Below are 20,394 nucleotides of genomic sequence, written 5' to 3'. Positions count from 1 at the left end.
GCATTGCATGGTATAACACATCTGCTATTATAAAATGGTGTGCTCTGATTTATTGTGAGCAATGCCTTGAGAAATCCACTACACTAAGATTATAAAAATTCCTGAAATCTGTCCGATTTTTTTTTTCTAACTTGCCTCGTTGGATCTCCCTCACTACCAGGCTGTGCCGTGACATCATCAGTGCGTGGTCACTGCCCTGTGCATTAGAGTGCCTTTCTTGAAAACATCCAGAGCTGCAACTTCAGGCCGGCCTGAGAGCTGATCTGGAGATGCACAGCCTTGAAAATCTTTATTTTCAGTGGGTGCTTGCCTATCATTCATCCCGGCATAGCTTAGCAGGGAGAAGGCCACCCTATAGGTAAGAGCATTGATGTCTTTAAAAGTTTAAAATGAAAGGGGTATTAAAAGTACCCCTCTCCTACACTTTCTGTTCCATTTAATATCTGTCAAAAATATTAATCAGTCATTATCTGCTTTTGTTTATTGAATAAGAGTTTAACAAATCAGTACTTGTCCATTTATTGTTTGACTTGCTGAACTATATTCCATTTTACCAATATTCTTTTTTCCCCCAAAATTGAGCTATCCTGCTATGTTGAAGGGGTATTGAGATCTCATTGCTATTTACCCTCATATAGACTATAGCTCTACATCAGGTCTGTACTTTATCTGGACGTGCTTGATGTAAAAACTGGAAAATGCTCCCTTCACACCATTGACATCCTTATTGAGCATAAAAAAACTCTAAAGAGACAGGCGATTATTTCTTACGGCATATAAAAAGAATTTGAGGAACCAAATTACACCTGAAAGCTTTGTCACTAAAACATTCCACATGCAAGAAATAACTCAACGGCAACGGACGCCACACAAGTACGGTTGAATGTCCTGAATATAGGTTAACTGTTAATTATGAAAGTGAATATGCAGAAACCAATGGTGCTCTTCTGTATTTCCTGACTAATGTCTTGAAAACATAGATAAGTAGAATTCCTTTTAGTTGTGTAGGGCTCCATGGAGCTGCTGTTTCTACAATGAGTTACAGAAAAAAATGGAGATGTACATGACCCTAATATGCTCAAAGAAATTGGTGGAAGCAGGGTCATTGCTTTCCATAATCATTATACAGGTTTCCATTAGTGTTCGACAACAAACAAACCGAGCTGTAGGCACAGAGTGGGTGAAATTGCTCTTTATGAAAAACATAGCTAACAACCTGTCAACAAAATCAGAAATTGCACATTCCCACGATTGTTAATTGTTGTGTTTAAATGACCGACTAAGCATCTGTTGTCTTTTTCAAAAGTTGATATAATTTTCTTTCTTGCAGGAATGAAACAACCTTCTGCTTTTGTGCCCATGGCTGAAAGCAATTCCTTTCAGCCCCAGGTGAAGACTCTGCTTTCTCCGACAATAGATGCCAAGCAACAGTTGCAGCGTAAAATTCAACAAAATACACTGAAGAAACAACAAGAGCAGAAACTCCAATCACCACTAACGGGCGAGCAACAAGTAAAGAAACTAGAAGGTGCCACTGTTGGTGGAGTGGCCAACATCCCCAATGGAAGCCCAGCTCTGCTTTCTCCTCAACCTACCATTGGCATTGTGGTGGCAACCGTTCCCAGTCCTATCCAAGTAGGTTATTCACGGTTCATTATTAAGACCAAATAGTCAAAGAATAGCAAAAGGGGGTGGGGAAGGGAAGAGAGAAAGTCAACAAAGCATTTCACTTCAGAGACCTGGAATATTTTGGTACCGTTGGTGCTTTCCTAACAGAATAGTGTTGATGGTGATTACACTTGTTCCCCACTTTCCTCCTCCCCCCAGAAGATAAGTCAGTAGAGAAATGTGTTAAACCACTGGGGGAACTGAAAAATAGGGATTCTCCCCGCTGTTTATTTATCTAAGTATATGCATGTAATATTTTAATGCAAGGGCTCACAAGACATCGAGTCTTCCTCTTTTGTGGACTAAGCCTAGCATTCCATTGTTACTCATTATGGGCTCAATTTTCCCCAATGCCGTTTTTTGGCGTTTGTCAAGAGTTACACCCGACTACTCCAAAAAAAAAAAGAAAATTTCCCCGTTCTAATTTTTGAAATTGGCACCGCTCAGCCTGTTCTTTAGCTTCGGAGGATGGAGCCTAATGTTTGCGCTAAAAAAGGATCTCCTCCCCCCCCCCCCCCCCACTTCTGCACATGCGCGGGAAAAAATGACTTTTTTTTTTACATGACTGCTATGCGCACGCATGCCCAGTAAACCTGGTCTGCATTCAGTCATTTTTCAAGAGCCAGTTGTGTGAGAGAACTGAGTGGCGTGTCAGAACTTTAATTCTCAATAGAAAAAAATTGGAGCTGCAATATACAACGTGGCTCAAGGACCAAGAATTTCTCGAGGAAGTGGAGGCACTGGTTACTGTAATTGAGGCCAGATTGCACGAGCTGGACACCAGCAGAGGTCAAATAAAAGTTTCACCAAAAGAAAAGCAGAAACGCTGGAACCAACTTTCACAAGATTACTGTGCAATGGTGACCACCCTGATGTCTGGAGGCCAATGCAAAAAAGTGGCAGGACCGTGCTCAAGTAGTTAGTGTAAGTAATATTTTCATTTATTCACTGGAATTGCAATTGTAAATGTGACCATCTGTATGTCCACCCCCAGAAAGACATCCTCTCTCAAACGTTATATTTTCATCTTTGCAGAGGAAGGTGACACACAACAAAAGAGAAAGAACTTGAACAGGAGGAGGCCCGGCAAATCTGCAGCCACTGACACACTTGGAAGACGGGGTCGCTGCTTTAATGGGCCCTACCTGGAGAAAAGCAACCACCACTGCACAAGCTGGAGGGAGAGGGCAAATCCTGCAAATTCCACATTCTGGCTTTGCTAAAAGTCAAGTACTGTGCAGGCTAGCCATGCTTTGGTTCATGGAGATGTCTCCGTCAGCTGTGCTTCGGTTGATGCATCGTGGTCCTTCAAATGAGCCTGCTGCCTGCGCTGTGTGAGCCTACTCATACCACCCTGCCCCTTCCTCGGCTGCTAACCATTTGTCTGTTCTGTTATATTTTGAAGAACTTAAGGCCAACCCTGACAAGACTTAAGCCGATGCAGAAGAAGATTCAGACACAGACGAGCCTGAAGAGGAGAACATCTTCCAATCCTACCTTCCAGACAAAGAGCATGGGGGGTGGGGGGGGGGGGGCAGGGAGAGGATGAAGCCCCCACTGTTGTACTCAGTCTGGAGGAGGTGCTGGTGCTGCCCATTGAGGTGCCAGCCCCTTTCCTAAGTGGGCGAGTGTTGGGACATTTCATGGTTTCTCACAGTCCGAGGTTCCAGGTTCCAGTGGGGTGCAGCAAGGTGCACCCAGGGCTCCACCATCCAAGGCTGTGGGTCCCAGTGGGATGCAGTGAGCCACACCCAGGGTGAGGAGGGGAAGGAGAGTTCGACAGCACTCTCCTGAGGTGCAGGATGTAAAGATGTGATTCAGATGATAATGAGTGGGGAGAGCATTGACCTTACGCAATCATTCCTGGACACCATCAGTGGGGTGGGTGATGAGGTATTGGGAGAAGTAACTCTCATGAGAACTGGGAGCACTGTCCGGGCACATTGTGGATGGAATGTCACAGGCAGCTGATACTGTCGGTGAACATGAGGGAGGGAATGTTGCAGGTTGTTGAGATGCTGTCAGGGCACATGAGTGAGGGAATGTCTGAGGTAGCTGTTGCAATAGGGAACACACCCAGACCCCGTGGCCGTGGACGGAATCAACTGCCACTCCCATTCCAATCCCCAGACCCAGCCTCTGAAGAGGCCCAAGCCAGGCCTTCCACATTACAGCCTGCCCACGCCTCCCATCAAGAGGTGCGCATTACCCGAGATGCTCGAAAGAATAAGCTTGGTACCAACCCAAGAAATGCTGTGCCATTGTCTGCGGGCAGGGGTGGAGTCACCAAGACCAAGTGCAGCAGGCGGTCTTAGAATAAGGTGGAGGAGAGATGGGTGTAACCTTTCTTTGCTGCTGCTGTTACTAGTGTTGTAACTGCTCTCAAATTAAAAGTTTTTTTGTAAGTGATGTAAGTTTACGTTTAAAATTTTGCAAGTGATCTTAACTGAAATCTTTAAAGTTTGATACAAGAATATTTGTATTAAAGTTCAGGACAAACAAGTGTTAAACTTTTGAATAAAATATATTTTAAATGATAACTCAAATCATTTCCATTATTTGTTCCATTCACACAACACAACATTACAGATCCAAACAGTAAACATGGTCCATTTGGAATAATTGCTGCTGAACCTTCAGGCAGCAAAGTGTTCATGGATGAACTGCTGGCGCAAGGCTCGAGCAATGGTTAACATGACATAAGAAATAGGAGCAGGGGTAGGCCATTTGGCCCCTCGAGCCTGCTCCGTCATTCAATAAGATCATGGCTGATCCGTTCCCCATAACCCTTTACTCCCTTATCGCTCAAAAATCTGTCTATCTCTGCCTTATATGTTCAATGACCCAACCTCCACAGCTCTCTGGGGAAGAGAATTCCATAGATCTACAACCCTCAGAGAAGAAATTGCTCCTCCTCTCAGTTTTAAATGAGCGGCCCCTTATTCTAAGACTATTCCCCTAGTTTTAAGTTTCCCCTGTGAGTGGAAATATCCTCTCTGCATCCACCTTGTCGAGCCCCCTCATTATTTTATAAGTTTCAATAAGATCACCTCTCATGGTGAGTGGGCAAAAATTTGGTAGATGGAGAATAATGTGGGAAAATGTGAGGTTATCCACTTTGGTGAAAATAATAGAAAAGCAAATTATAATTTAAATGGAGAAAAATTGCAAAGTGCTGCAGTACAGAGAGACCTGGGGGTCCTTATGCATGAAACACAAAATGTTAGTATGCAGGTACAGCAAGTAATCAGGAAGGCAAATGGAATGTTGGCCTTTATTGCAAGGGGGATAGAGTATAAAAGCAGAGAAGTCCTGCTATAACTGTACAGGGTATTGGTGAGGCCATACCTGGAGTACTGCGTACAGTTTTGGTCTCGATATTTAGGGAAGGATATAGTTACATTGAAGGCTGTTCAGAAAGATTCACTGGGTTGATTTCAGAAATGGGGGGGTTGACTTATGAGGGTAGGTTGGGCCTATACACATTGGAGTTCAGCAGAATGAGAGGTGATCTTATGGAAACTTATAAAATAACGAGGGGGCTCGACAAGGTGGATACAGAGGATATTTCCACTCATAGGGGAACTAAAACTAGGGGACATAGAATAATGGGCTGCCCATTTAAAACTGAGATGAGAAATTTCTTCTCTGAGGGTTGAAGGGGCATGACGGTCTACCCTCCTCTGCCATCGTGCTCCGGGTTCAGGTAGTTGCATGGCTTCCTCATCCTCCTCCTCGTTATCTGCATCTTCCTCCTCATTATCAGCCACTCTCACCTCAGGTGGGTCTTCTACGATCAGTTGCTGCTGCCTCATGATGGCTAAGTTGTGCAGCATGCAGCAGACAACAGTGAACTGACCGACAATCTCGGGAGTATTGCAAGTAGCCTCCGTAATGGTCCAGGCATCGGAAACGCTGCTTCAAGATGCCAATGGTCCTCTCTATTATGCTGCAGATCACAATGTGCGACATGTTGTATTCCCAGTCAGCTTCTGTCCGGGTCATGCTTAGGGGCGTCATGAGCCAGGTGGCGAGGCCGTACCCTTTGTCTCCCAGCAGCCAGCTCTGCCCTTCTGGCTGCTGCTGAAACATGGCAGATATAGCGCTCTTGCAGAGTGTGAGCGCATAATGGATGCTCCAAGGGTATTTTGCATCAACTGTCATGATGCGATGTATGTCGTCACAGACAAGCTGTGCACATTTTCTGTTCCTGTACATCTCTGAATCCTCCAAAGGTGCTCGCAAGGCGATGTGGGTACAGTCAATGCAACCCTGCACCTTGGGGAAGCCAGCAATCTTGTAGAAGTCCACAACCCGGTCATGCATTGCTTGGGCGGTCATGGGGAACTTAATGTAGTCATTCCTCCAGGCATATAGTGCAGCAGTCACCTACCGAATGCAGCTATGTGTTGCAAGTTGAGAAATGGTGCACACAACCCCAGTTGTGGCCTGGAATGATCCGGATGCATAGAATGAAAATGCAGCTGTAACCTTTACTTCAACTGACAAAGCCGTCCTCCTGATGCTTTTAGGTCTGCCTTTATTAACTGTCAGATCTTGGTTACAACTTCTTTGTGGAAACACAGCCTTCTCACACAGTCTGCATCACTTGGGTGCTGGTATGAAAGCCTGTCTCGATATAACCGATGTGGGTACGCCCTCCTGTCCATCATCCTACGTGCTTTGAGGTTCCTCAAGTGATGTCTAATCAGTCTTCTCCACAGCACCATCATGCAGAAGGCTTGCATGAGGTACGGCATTGTCAATATTGCCCCCATAATTTAATTCTGGCTTTGCAAGAAGCTCAAAGCAGCAAGACAAAGCATTCACACCACCTTCTCGCTCTGTCTCCCCAAGGTGGACGCCCTGGTATGGACCACACCCTGTACTGCGCATGCGCAGTAGTCTTGCTTAGACCGGGAAGCTAGCCATTCAATGAAGGACCCCCCCCCCCCCCCCCCCCCCAGGCTTCTTTTGAAGCTGCTGTATAGCCTAAGGGTTCTCATCCCTTGTATAAGTAGCTGGCAGTTCAGTTCGGCTTCCCTCCAAACTTAAATACCCTAAATCCGCCCTATATAAAGCCACAATGTATACATTCAAGATTGTTTTAGAATGGCTTTCTAGAGGTTGTGATATATCAAACAAACTAACACATTTGGAAAATTAAATTTGTATTTACTTCTGATGGAGATTTGTACTCATTCAAGCTACCTCTGTTTTCTCTCGTTCCCATTTAAAACTTCACAGTGCTATTAAGGGTTAGCCTTGGTTTAGTGGTAGTATGCTTGTCTCTGAGTCGGGAGGTTGTGGGGTCAAATCCCACTTCATAGACTTGCATGCAATCTAGGCTGACATTTCAACACTGAGGTGCTGTCTTTCAGATGAGACATTAAATCAAGGGCCCAACTGCCCCCTCAGGTGGGCGTAAAAAACACTCGTGGCACTATTCAAAGAAGAGCTGAGTCTTTATCCCTCAATTAACACACTGAAATAGATAATCTGCTTATTACCTTATTGCTGTTTGTGAGAGCTTGTTGTGCGCAAACATTTCCAAAGTACTTAATTGGCTTTAAAATGCTTTGAGACGGTCTTGAGATATTATATAAATGCAAGTACTTTCTTTTAATTTGGTAACAAATACTACTCATTGTCACCAGCAAATATGAATATTTATCAGTGTCTTGAAGTAGGAAAAAAAATCCAATGTTTCTTTCAATTTCCAATTTTTGTTTTTAGTTCCTTGTTATTTTTTGGTTTGTTCCTTGGCCTCTTCCAATCAGAGTCTAGCTTACTGCTTGCAGTCATGCTGTAGGGGAGAGGGAAGGTGGTGCCCTCATTGTTGATAAATGGTTGGGATTTGTTATGTACACCACCTATTGTCCCAGTATTACTCCAAATTCTGCAGGAAATTCATGACTTAATAGAACCATATCTATTATTCTGTGATGCAGGGCATTACACTTTTTCTCCCCAATTTCTCCATTACACAAGATAAAAACTATTTCTGATGTTTCAATTCCATATCAATATTATCAGTAAAACTACCAAAAGATGGATGAATATCACTGCAGAAACCTGTGTGTGAATTAGAGAAAATTAAAATGGGGAAAAATTTTGTTAGTGACGGACATGGAATTCAGTTCATGTAATTAACTGCGATATTTTCAATAACTGAGGGGTACAGTAATTCTAATTTTGAACCTAGTTCTGTAAATAAGAGCAGAATACTTTTACCTTTCCATTGAATATGTTTACCCTATTCATTGTAATATATTACTTACCATCCATTACAGGAAAATAGTATATGGCAACATTGTTGGTAGATCACATTTAATGTGAAGTACTGTACAAGAAAAAACACTTGCTTCACTCTTGAGTTTGTTCATGTGTTTAAATATAATTTTTATAGGCCTTTGATATTGAATTTTTCAGATGCAAAGAAGCAGACAAATGATGACATCACCAAGTCCATTGGGTCCAACAGAAAGCAAGGTTCTTCCTTTGAACGTACAGGTTGTTGCTCAACATATGCAGTCAGTCAAACAGCAACAGAAGACTGTCCAGAATGTCCCTGCCAGTCCACATAATGATCGCTCAAGACCTCGCTACCATCAAATCTTGCCTAAACCAGCCTCAACCAGCACACTTACTCTTAGCTCTCCAACTACAGTACTCTTGGCCAGTAGTCCAATAAAAACTGTTGTTCCTGGAACATCCCACGCTAGCTCCCTGAATATGGTGAAGATGACAACAATATCTCTCCCACCTAACACTGGCGCATCTCCTAAGCCTACATCATCAGCAAACAACAGTACAGCAACAGCAGACAAATTAAAAACTGGTGCAACATTGAGAGTTGGCTCAACCTCTTGCCTTCCTGTTGGAGGATCCAGAACAAGTAGTGCCATAACTACACCGACTACTGAGGTCATCAAATCTGAACATGAAGCAATATCAAGTGATGAAAAGCAGACTCTGTGCCAAGATCATTCAAGTCGCTTGAAGGATTCTCGAAGAACTGTTGGTTCCTCTCCATGTGGACAGAAAAGTAACAGTGAAGCTAGCCCAAAAGTGAGGATATCAAATGGGAAAACAGCTAATGAGAAGACGGCAAAAGTCTGTAATGGTCAGAAAACTGAAGGAAAAAAGACCAAAAATGAAGGCAAGTTTGTACACATTGACAATCTGGCCATTTCAATCGTGGGAAATAATCAAAATGTTTTTTCTGTTTCCTCCACTGCAAATTTCACGAGCACCAGCATTAATTCAAAATCTATTACTGATACTGCCAGGTCTCACAAAGACAATGGGATGTGCCCAAAAAGTCCAAGAAAACGTTCTCCCTCTAATTCTGCATTTGAACCACAGGTGCCTCCTGTGAAGAAAGCTATGCTTTTCGAACATACTTCAGGTAGTGCAGGACATCAGAAGGCCTGCCTTGGCACTGCAGTAATGACATCTCCAAAACTATCTGCAGCTTTACTAGTAAAAAGTGAAAACACACCAGCAGTGATTCAGGCACCTAGTAAAGTTACTGTTAAACTGAATGCAACAGGAATCACCCGTATATTAGCAAACCCTTCATCTGATATTCAAATAGTAACCCTGGATTGCCTTCAGACTGCTGCAGAACAAACATCTACCTTTCAGGAAAACAAAACTATTGATTTGGAAATGGCTTCATTCGGTTTGCAAGGAAACACAAGTACAAAGCTGATCGCTAATCATACTGACATCCAGCATATCAAAAAGAATCACCAGTGTTTTTTGACTGATACAGAAAGGCAGCAAGTTATAAATGCTAATATGATTGGGAATTCGGGGACCATTGATTTTCAAGTGTCTGCATGGGAGCCAGTACAATGTAATGGGTTGGATCAGCAGTCTTATGATCAGCAAATGCAGGCTCAGAACCAGCTACAAGGTTCGACTTCAGTTCAGCTGCAAGGACTAAATCAAGCACAGTCATCAAACCAGTTACCTCTGCAGGATAATCTGATGGAGCTCACGCCTTCAGGCTCACAAACCAATGAAAACTACTTTCAGTTTGATGAAGATCTCACACAGGACAGTATTGTAGAAGAATTAGTATTATTTGAAGAGCAAATGTCCCTGAATGTTGGTTATGGAACTGGTTTGGGAATATCTGCTCATAGTCATTCCACAATAGGTCAAGGCGCACTGATGTCATCTCATCAAGTTGGACAATTCTATCATCCAATCCATAGCAGTGGCACTCCAACGCCAACTCCAACACCAACGCCAACACCTACACCTAATCCAACACCTACGTCAGAAATGATTGGCTCTCAAACTTGTTCAAGTCCTAGTTCCAGAATGGCTCAAACAACACCTGTAGATAGCGCTCTTGGCAGCAGCAGACATACACCAATTGGCACTCCTCATTCGAACTGTAGTAGTAGTGTGCCACCTAGCCCTGTTGAATGCAGGAACCCTTTTGCTTTTACTCCAATAAGCTCCAGCATGGCATACCAGGATGCTAGTGTCATTTCCAGCAGTCCTGTTAAACCAATGCAGAGGCCTATGGCCACTCACCCAGACAAAACAAAAATTGAATGGATGAATAATGGATACAACACTGGAGTAAGCAACTCTGCAGTTTCCAGCAGTGGTGTTGGTATTCTTCCCAGTTATCAGGAACTGGCTGAGGACCACTTTAGAAAACCACATGCCTTTGCTGTTCCTGGACAAACGATGCAGTCATATCACCATAATGCCATGCAGTTACAGTCTAGACATCATGATGCTCAATTGGGTCGTTTGACTCCAGTTTCACCTGTACCACACCAAGGAGTATCTATGGCTAATGGCAATAAGCAGGAGGGCTTTGCAGTTCCAGCACCTCTTGACAACAAAGGAATACATTCATTAATCAATTTTAGGTGTCGCAGTGTCAGTCCTGCTGTTCATCGTCAACGTAATCTTAGCGGAAGTACTCTCGGTCCAGTGATTAACCTGCCAAGAACAAGTTTGGCATCTTTTGGAAGCCCAGTAACACCTGAGGTTCACAACACCTTTGTTAACACTCTTTCAAATAACAGTGCCAACAGTATGGCTCAGCGAAGCCAATCTGTCCCTTTGTCTGTGATGATGCAGACTCCTTTCCCATCTTACCAGAAGCAAACGAACACTAAGAAAATTACAAACGTGTTGTTAAGCAAACTTGATTCAGACAGTGATGATGCAGTAAGAGGTCTAGGAATAAACAACTTGCCCTCCAATTATACAGCAAGAATGAATCTTACTCAGATATTGGAGACGACATCTAATTTTGGTAGTGCCAACCAGCAACCAATGATTAATTCAAGCTCTTCTGTCTTTGAATTCCAGAAGCCTAGTTACCTCACAAAACACATCAATAATGATCAGATGGGTTATATTTCTGAGGATAATCAAGCACAAACAGAAACCAGAGAGCAATCATTGGATTTCAACAGTACAGTCAAAGACTTTTTGGCTGAAGACAGCCTACAGTCAAACCAGCAAGTGGTTGGTCAAGTACCGTCAGATCTTAATAATGTTGCCTCTGATTTCTCCAGTGATCTCAGGTTGTCCTCTGATCTTTCAGGCAGCATAAACGACCTGAGCACTTTAGACACAAATCTGCTGTTTGACCCGAGTAAACAACAGGGACAGGATGTTGATACTACACTGGAGGAACTGAATGATGATGCAGTGTTCCAGCAAATCTGTAATGAGTCCATGAACTCCATGCAGTCTTCAGGGTTTGACTGGATGGAAAGTAAAGATCATCCTACAGTTGAAATGTTGGGTTAAATCAAAGAGTACTGTTAAATATATAGCGCACACATTTCATTTTCTGACGCATCATATTTGGCCTAACAGATGTGCCTGCCTTAAGAGAAACATTTGTTCCTGAACAAATGTGTTCCAGGAGAAAACTAACTGCTCTGCATACTTAAGTTTCATTAATCTTGTGTCCAAAATTCTTTCATTTTAGGTGCCAGTATTTGACATCTTCCTGCATGGTTTACTGCAATATAAGAAAATGTCTGTGTATGTTATCCATTATTAGAATTGGGTTCATTTACAAGCTGGGCTGTCTTGTCAGTAGGTAGATTACTGCAGTAAAATGTGAATGCAGTTCGAGCCTTTTTAATATCAACAATGGTGAGAGAAAATCCTGCTCGGTTTAGGTCAATTTATTTCATGTTTAAAAAAAACCACTTTCACTCATTGCCCTCTGAACTTTAATATCAACCATATGATTTAATTGATAATTTCCACCTCGGGTCTTTTAAGATAAAATCCTAGGCTTCAATCCTGCATCACACTGGGTTTGTTTTTCCAACTAATCAATGTGAATGCAGATCTTGTTGGCTGCACATTAAGTTAATGCGTCCATTTTATTAAGTGTTTCGACTGAATTTTCCATAACTCTGTTATAAGAGGCAATATTTATAGACCTACTGGTGTACCTCAGTCACTCTTCGTTATTTTGTTCTCTGCCTAATACTTCTCATTGGAGGCACCTGGAAGTCAGCATGATGTATAAAACTAAAGCAGCTCTCCAGGAACATGAGTGGGAACTGTGGACTGCACTCCTGATTCATGATATCACTCAAATATCTGATGTTTTCCACAAAATTCCAGGTTGCCTATAACTGGTTTTAAAGTATAAAACAATAACTAGGAGGCACTGGATAACTGCAGTAAAAGTGCAGGTATCTGCCTTTTTAGAGAGTTATGTGACAATTAAGTTGGATACACTTCTCTTCAATTGTTAGCAATGTAATGTTTGTCTTTTAATGTGGAGGCATCATCACCTCATTCACAGTGATTTGGTAATGTATGCACAGTCGTATATTATTCCACTAGGTGTTTTGTCTCTTGTGTGCTATTTTTATTGCATTGGTTAACTTGTAAGTGCTAAATTCCTCTGCGGTATTTTAATGGGAGTGTTAACCCATTTATTTTAAGCAGGTTAACAACTGTGTTAAAATAGTGAAGACTGGAATTGAATGTGAACCTATTAACCAGCACACTGTGGGACTTAAACCCCTCGTATTCTTCCTAAGAGTGTATAGTATTTAGGAGAATCAGTGGCTCCCTCTAATGGCAAAAAAAAATCAATATTACAGCCATATTTCTTTGTTATATAAAAAAAAATCCTGTAATATCTTTTAAATAGAAATTCCTTTACTAGAAGTTGATTTTTATAGTTTTCCTCAAAGAAAGGGAAATATATCAAAATGCCTAGAATTAGATTCAAAAAATGATTTCTGTGATAAAGGTTTTTAATTTTTTTGTAAAAGCATTCAAAAGAGAAGCAATCTTAGAAATAGCTTATTTATTCACCCTAGATTACACCACTAGAAGGACAGAAAGATACTTTCCTGAGCAGTATCATACAGCACTCCACAGCACAGCAGGCAGTGGGTTAAAATATATAACGGGTTACATTTCTTTTAAGATCAAATAAGGTTAAGATTAATTTTTAGTCTAACAAATTGGAATTCATTTTAACTATGCCCTGATATAATTTACATACCCTGCTGAAGTAGGTATCTTTAATAAAATCTTCCCTGATTGCTTAGCGGGTAGAGATGACACACAGTGCGATCCCAACAATTCAGACCGGTTGAGACGATTGGCTTATTTCTGTATTGTAATTTGTATGTGGGGCTTGGAATACCCCATCAGAAAAAGTGGTGCAAAGAGAATCCATAATAATGTTCAATGGAGAAGTGAATCAATAATTGAATAAGAAAAATTTAGAAGGGAGTGGGGAAAGGTCGGGAGAAATATCAGTCAGCTGGCGCAGGCACGATGGACAGAATGGCCTCAAGTGATGCAAAAAATCTATGCTTTTGTGGGTGGAGTGAAAATCAGACGGGGTTCTGACTACAGATTGTTATCACTGACTGCTGAAAGTACATAGGTATATTTTAATATTCCCCTTCTCTCCCTCTTAACTAAGAATGGCTGTTTCAGCACTAAATAACTAATTTGAACGTAAAACCTTTTTGATTTGTACAGTTCTATACCACATCTTGTGCATTTATCCACTGAGCAATCACTGGATTTTGTAGATTTAAGAATACTACAGGAAAAGAGAGGATTTAGCTTGACTGATGACCCACAGGGGGTGGGATACGGTGGGGGGGAGGGGAATCAAAAAGGTAAAGAAAAAAACAAAATTCTATAATTGTGAATGTATAATAAATTTCTGTAATTTTATCCCAGTCTTTAATTATTGCAAACAGTGTGTTTAATGATGCATATCTCCTAATATAGAGATTGTTAGTCACCTGAATCAATTTAGGCATATTTTTTAACAGAAATGGTCAACAAACTAAAAGTACATTTTTTAAAAAAAACATATTGACATTAAAATAGCTTTTTCCAAATATAAAGTCTATAAAACATCCAAGATATTTCAGGAGTGTAATGTTACTGGGACATCTCGTGTGGTTTGTAACAAATACTTGTATAAATCTTAAAATGATTTACAGTAATAAACATTTTCACATAATTTTACCAAATGTTGCTATTGAACCAAGACTTTATGAACCACCTGGCGTTGCCATGTTTCCCGGTACCTTTTTATAGCAATTTTGGAAAATTGCATTTATCTGAATTTTATTGATTCTACGATAGCCTATTTGTACTGTGATAAGCTGCTTGTTCCATACTCCTGTGATGTACTAGGTTGCAGAGAATCCTTTTGCTACCTGACGTGTATAATTAAGGTGGTGAAGAAATTCATCTTCCATAATAACTGTTCTGACTATATATATATATAATGAAAATAAGAATTGGGAAACAAATAAGAACAAATATAAGTATAAATTTGGATTCTAATCACAATTGAACCATATGCATAAAATGTCTTAATTGTGCACAAGCTGAAATTTTGATTTCTATAGGATTGTTCGTCAGTGGCACCAAATTTTCTCTAATATTTACTTAAATATATTTTTTAATCAGAATTTTCTGTCATTTTAAACTTTTTTACCTCAGATCTTAATTTGGGGGCATCTGGAATTCGAAACATTATCTCTACAAAAAGCAGTGAGCAGTAAAACTAATGCTTATAAACACACCAATCCTTTTAATAGCTAATGTTAGCCATCCAAAATTCATGAAAAGTGGGTATATAGAAAAGCAAGCTGTATTACTACTTAAAAATCAGCTTCGAAACAAGAGCTTGTGCTATGAATCTCTTGAGTTATATTGCCATTGGATTTATGCACGTGCCCACAAGATGGTGCTCTATTTTAATCTACCTTTAATTTTCAAATTCATTGTTAATTCAGTGTTTTTGTTCCAAATGAAGCTGTCTATGCACCTGATCACTCCATTCTGATTTATAACAAATCTTCAAAATGTAGTCTTTAATTCTAAAATTCTTAATGAGTCAAAGACAGCTTAAACTGAATTTTGTCTGCCTACATAAACTTTAAGGGAAAAATTAAATACTTGATGAAGATAACAGTCTGTGACACTAGATAATATCTAGGCTTGCAATGGAATTTATCTGTTTACCTCAAAGTCGAAGTGCAGTTATAGTTAGTATTATCATGAAATTAGATTTCTTTTGGCCATTGATTATGTTTTCCCAATCTCTTGAAACAACTGAGTTTTGTGTGATGATTAAATAAAAGATGTGTTCCTCCTGTTTCTTTTAACTAATACTTCTCAAACAGTATTTTAAAATCAATTTGCCAGTTCTGATTTAATTATGATTAATTACAGTGTTAAATTGTTAATTATGAATAGTGTGACCACAGACATCAGAAATAATGACCAGTGGAGAACAGTCATCCTTGCATTGCATTTCGAAATTCCATATAGAAACTGGGAAAACTAGTTTCCGGGTATAGACATATGTGTAGTACACGAGTCTTAATCCTTCCTATTTTTCATATTTTGTCTTTTGCAAGACTTAATAAATTACATTTCTAATAATTTGAACAAACCATTCTGTGCACAAGACCTGTTCATTTCTGAAGCTACAACTCTGTACTTTGGAATCATGAATCAACAAAATATATATTTAACCAATTAAAGTTAGTGATTGAATTTTATACTTTAAAAATTCATTTCTTGCTTTCCTGTCATCTTTGCCTCCTCCCTTCCCAGACATCTTTCTCTCATCCAGGATGAAGGCAGGCAAGGTGGCATCATAATTTTACTTTCTTTGTCCACTAACAGCAAGGCTGAGAACAAGGAACGTTAGAATTTGGGTACATATCTGCAGTCTACTGCCAGAGTACCAATACAGAATCCGAAATGCTTATTTTAACCAGTACATTATTTTTCACCAAAGAGAAAAAGAACATAATTTAAAGGTCTTGCCGATGTTAATTCATTTTTGCAATAATGGACTTGAACAAAAAAATTGAAATTTAAAAAGCGTTTAAACACACATACCAAATTTCAGGAAATTGTTTATTTTAAGAACAAAACTTGGCTTATTCTTGCTCTCACTGGATCAACATATTTTCCTTACATTACTTTCTGTTGCCTGTTTGTGAATTATGTTCTGTCTGTACTACTGTGTTTCTAGCTTTTCACTTTTTGTTTAAATTATATGGGTATTTTCTACCCCTTAGTTATACTAGTACTTATTTTTGAGGATTTGTCTCATTCCTCAACCTCGAGATTGTCCCTCTTTCGGCTGGATGATCTATGAACTTCAAAATTATTACTGATTACATTGCATTGGTCAACAATAGTTGTTTTTGCTCTTAGTTTCATAATGAGAATTGAAAGATGGATAGAGGAATGATGTATGAATGCATTAAATATTCACACACTATCACAACAATTTCCAGATTTAAATTTCCCTAATATATACAAAAAACCAAAGCCTATAAATTACTGTTTGTGATATTAGTGTCTGAGCACTTAACTTATCGATATGACATTCCTTTGACATTTTAACAGAACTGTTGACTTGTTTATTTTAAACAAGTTGATGCAAACAACTGAGTGGAATGTCATACAAATACATTTAAGTATTTGTAAGCTAGTACTGCACACAGCCATTTCTAGGGCTCTAATTTTACCAAGGTGTATAAAAAAATCTAATGATAAATGTATTTCCTGTGTAAAGGAATATTATCATCATAGGCAGTCCTTCGAAATCGAGGAAGGCTTGCTTCCAGTCTAAAAATGAGTTCTCAGGTAACTGTACAGTCCAATACGGGAATGACAGTCACTGTCACAGGTGAGACAGACAGTCGTTGAAGGAAAGGGTGGGTAGGGAGTCTGGTTTGCCGCACGCTTCTTCCGCTGCCTGTGCTTGTTTTCTGCATCTCTTGGCGATGTGACTCAAGGTGCTCAGCACCCTATATGATCAGTTACCAGTTAACCAAGTTACAGACATAAATTTTAGGTAGAATGAAGTTTCCATATTGGTTCACACCACAAGATGAGAATACTTTCTCCATATATTGTGTTGTATAAAGAGAAATTGAGGCCCCTCAAATATAAACATAAGCAAAAGACTTCTCTAGTCCAAGAGACTTAAGAGTTTCCAATAAAATAGTGGAAATCTTACTTATTGCTGTGTCAGATTAAAAAAAACATTTCTTTCCATACAATTAGCCCATTAATTTCCATTCAATCATAAGAACATAATAGGAACAGGAGTAGGCCATATGGCCCCTCGAGCCTGCTCCGCCATTCAATAAGATCATGGCTGATCTGATCATGGACTCGGCTCCACTTCCCCGCCTGTTCCCCATAACCCTTTATCCTCTTATCATTTAAGAAATTGTCTATTTCTGTCTTAAATTTATTCAATGTCCCAGCTTCCACAGCTCTCGGAGGCAGCGAGTTCCACAGATTTGCAACCCTCAGAAGAAATTTCTCCTCATCTGTTTTAAATTCTAAGATCATGCCCTCTAGTTCTAGTCTCCCCATCAGTGGAAACATCCTCTCTGCGTCCACCTTGTCAAGCCCACTCATAATCTTATACGTTTCGATAAGATCGCCTCTCATTCTTCTGAATTCCAGTGAGTAGAGGCCCAACCGACTCAACCTTTCCTCATAAGTCAACCCCCCTCATCCCCAGAATTAACCTAGTGAACCTTCTCTGAACTGCCTCCAAAGCAAGTATATCCTTTCGTAAATATGGAAACCAAAACTGCACGCAGTATTCCAGGTGTGGCCTCACCAATACCCTGTATAGTTGCAGCAAGACTTCCCTGCTTTTATACTCCATCCCCTTTGCAATAAAGGCCAAGATTCCATTGGCCTTCCTGATCACTTGCTGTACCTACATATTATCCTTTTGTGTTTCATGCACAAGTACCCCCAGATCCCGCTGTACTGCAGCACTTTGCAATCTTTCTCCATTTAAATAATAACTTGTTCTTTGATTTTTTGATATTCTTTGATGGAAAAAAGCCTTCTGTACATTTTGTGACATTCTCGCTAGCTAATTGGGAGAGAAGTTCCAGCCCAGTGCAGCTTGTGTCTCTGGTCAGAACCTCATGATTGACAGTTTGGTATATAAAGGCTGATAACATTTGATAAAATTAAGTTTTTTTTTTATCTTGGGGGTAACTTGGTAATTTGAAACTAAAAGATGAATATTGTTACTCCTTTTGGTTATGTTGAGAAGTGTTTAATTTTTTTAATATTTTCAAGAAAGCACAGATTTATCTTAGCACATGCAGTCTGCTTTTTCTAAAGTTGGTATTTGAAGTAAGGCCAAACTGCCAGGAGAAAATAGCATTGCTGAAGGTCCCAGTGGTCAAAAGGCTTGAAATAGCCAGTGCATTCTGTTCGAATTGAAATCTAGATCTACCATAATAAAAGAAAGAAATCCTTCACTTTGATTAAAGCGTTAATCTAGTTGACGATTGGGTTTTGAAGGTAATGTGCTGTCTCGGTGATTGAATGGAGGGATTGCATTCGGTACCAGACTGCACCACAATGTTTGATTTTAACTCTGTTCAATTTTAAGATATTTTAAATGTTTTCTAGGAAACTGTAGCAGTTTTGTGTGTGTGTGTGTATTTTAGCTAATGGGTCAATTTAAATGTTCATGATATTGACCCATTGAAAACTTCTGAAATCTTAAATTCTAATTTTCTGTAACTGTCTTGTATTTGTGGGTTTTTTTTAAGATAATCCGTTTTTTCTAATAATTACACTTGGCAGCACTAAAAAAAAAAATTCATTTTGGTAACCTCCCAAAAGTTGGGTCCTTCCAGGATAGCTTGTGGCTGAACAAATTCTATTGTGATTCATTGTTTTAGTAGCAGCGTCAATTTTTAACGCTTCACAGATGACTGATTCGCAGAGTAGTTGACAGTTGTGGTCTAGTAGACCAGAACTGGTCAATGGAGCACATGCTGAATTATCTTGGTCTCGCTGAATCAGTGCTGAACTTAACACTGCATAATAAAACATTGCAGCAAAAGTTAGACATGTTTGCACCTTAAGTATAATTGGAGATGCATTTTAAAATAGATGTTCATATTCAATTCTGTGTTCAGTGGACGTTTTGATGTTTATATTTTGCACTAGATGCTTAAAGGGAGTCTCTGGCCAGGCACATCTCTTAGGACAAATGGTAATCGTTACAGGCAACAAAGCTTTCATTTGGTAAGATTTTAGGTAATGAGTCAATATACAAAAAAGTGAAATGTCATCTGCAAAATGACAGATCTTGATTGTTTTATGTAGCAATGTACATTGATCTCAATGAGATAATTGTTTTACTTGATTCTCTTGTGTGAGAATATTAAAACAGGATGAAAATTTAACGTTCAATTTGCTTCACCATGTTAATAAATGATCAAGTGTGCATGTGTGTTGAATTATATTGTACAGTGCTAGGTATATTCCTGTAACCACTTTTTGCTGAAATGAATCTGGTTCTTTAATGGCCAGGGATGCGCAGTTATACAAGTTATGTACCTTTTTGAAGTTACTAATTCACCTTAGAAACATTGTTGAATATGTTCATTTTTCAATTTTGTTCAGTTGATTTTGATAATTAGTATTTGGTAAACTATTGTGGAAGAAGTTCTGACAGTAATTTGCTATTCATATATTTTTGCAAAGTAATTGCCATTAATGAACATGAGCTGATGAGAAGGAACTGGTTTCAGCAGTCATAACTAATGCACATCAAGTGATGCTACAAACAACAGCAAATCCCAACTCCTTACTACATCACAAGGTAATGCTTGCCTGTACGACAATTTTATTTAGTGTAGAATGTTTTTTTTAATGGTGTTTGTCTATTGTACTGCTGGAAAAAATCAGTAGTGCAATAATGTTGGAATAGCATTTCAGCTTAGTTTTTTTTTCTTATTGAAAGTGCTCACAGATATTGTTGAAGTTTTGTAAATGGTTTCAAAAACCAATAAAAAAAAAAAAAGTTTTGTACTACGTTCTGGTCTGGAAAGTATGTCCCCATATATTGAGAGGTTTTTCCTATAATATAATCTTTTGTTGTAATTCAAATCTACCTCCTGTTCTAGACATCATTCATCCTCGCGTGGACAAACCCAGTGGAAGCACTGTTTGAGTAAGGATTTAGTTATGTAGCTGATCATCCTAGATGGTGCACCTTCTGATGAATCAACATCCTTGGAAATGGAGGATAATCATGCTTTCAATAACAATGGAATCAATTTCTTAATCATTTCAATGAAATGAAAAATCAAAGTAGAATATGTTCAGTTTTTACTTTTTAAATTTCAGGAAAATTATGTT

At 39.5% G+C, this 20,394-nt stretch overlaps 1 protein-coding gene across 3 annotated transcripts in view; it reads left to right on the top strand.

Moving 5' to 3' along the window:
• LOC139227529 (DNA-binding protein RFX7) overlaps nt 1-20,067 on the top strand; it is a 76,486-nt gene extending 56,419 nt beyond the window's left edge. For all 3 annotated transcript variants that reach the window (XM_070858333.1, XM_070858334.1, XM_070858335.1), the window contains 2 exons: nt 1,331-1,635; nt 8,101-20,067. In XM_070858333.1, the coding sequence (XP_070714434.1) occupies nt 1,331-1,635; nt 8,101-11,466 (3,671 nt within the window). In that variant the 3' untranslated portion in view covers nt 11,467-20,067. The remainder of the gene's footprint in view (nt 1-1,330; nt 1,636-8,100) is intronic.
• Nucleotides 20,068-20,394: the final 327 nt, after the last annotated feature.

This window comes from Pristiophorus japonicus, chromosome 17, assembly GCF_044704955.1.
Source record: "Pristiophorus japonicus isolate sPriJap1 chromosome 17, sPriJap1.hap1, whole genome shotgun sequence".
NCBI lineage: Eukaryota > Metazoa > Chordata > Chondrichthyes > Pristiophoridae > Pristiophorus > Pristiophorus japonicus.
This window is presented reverse-complemented; position numbering and strand designations above follow the sequence as displayed.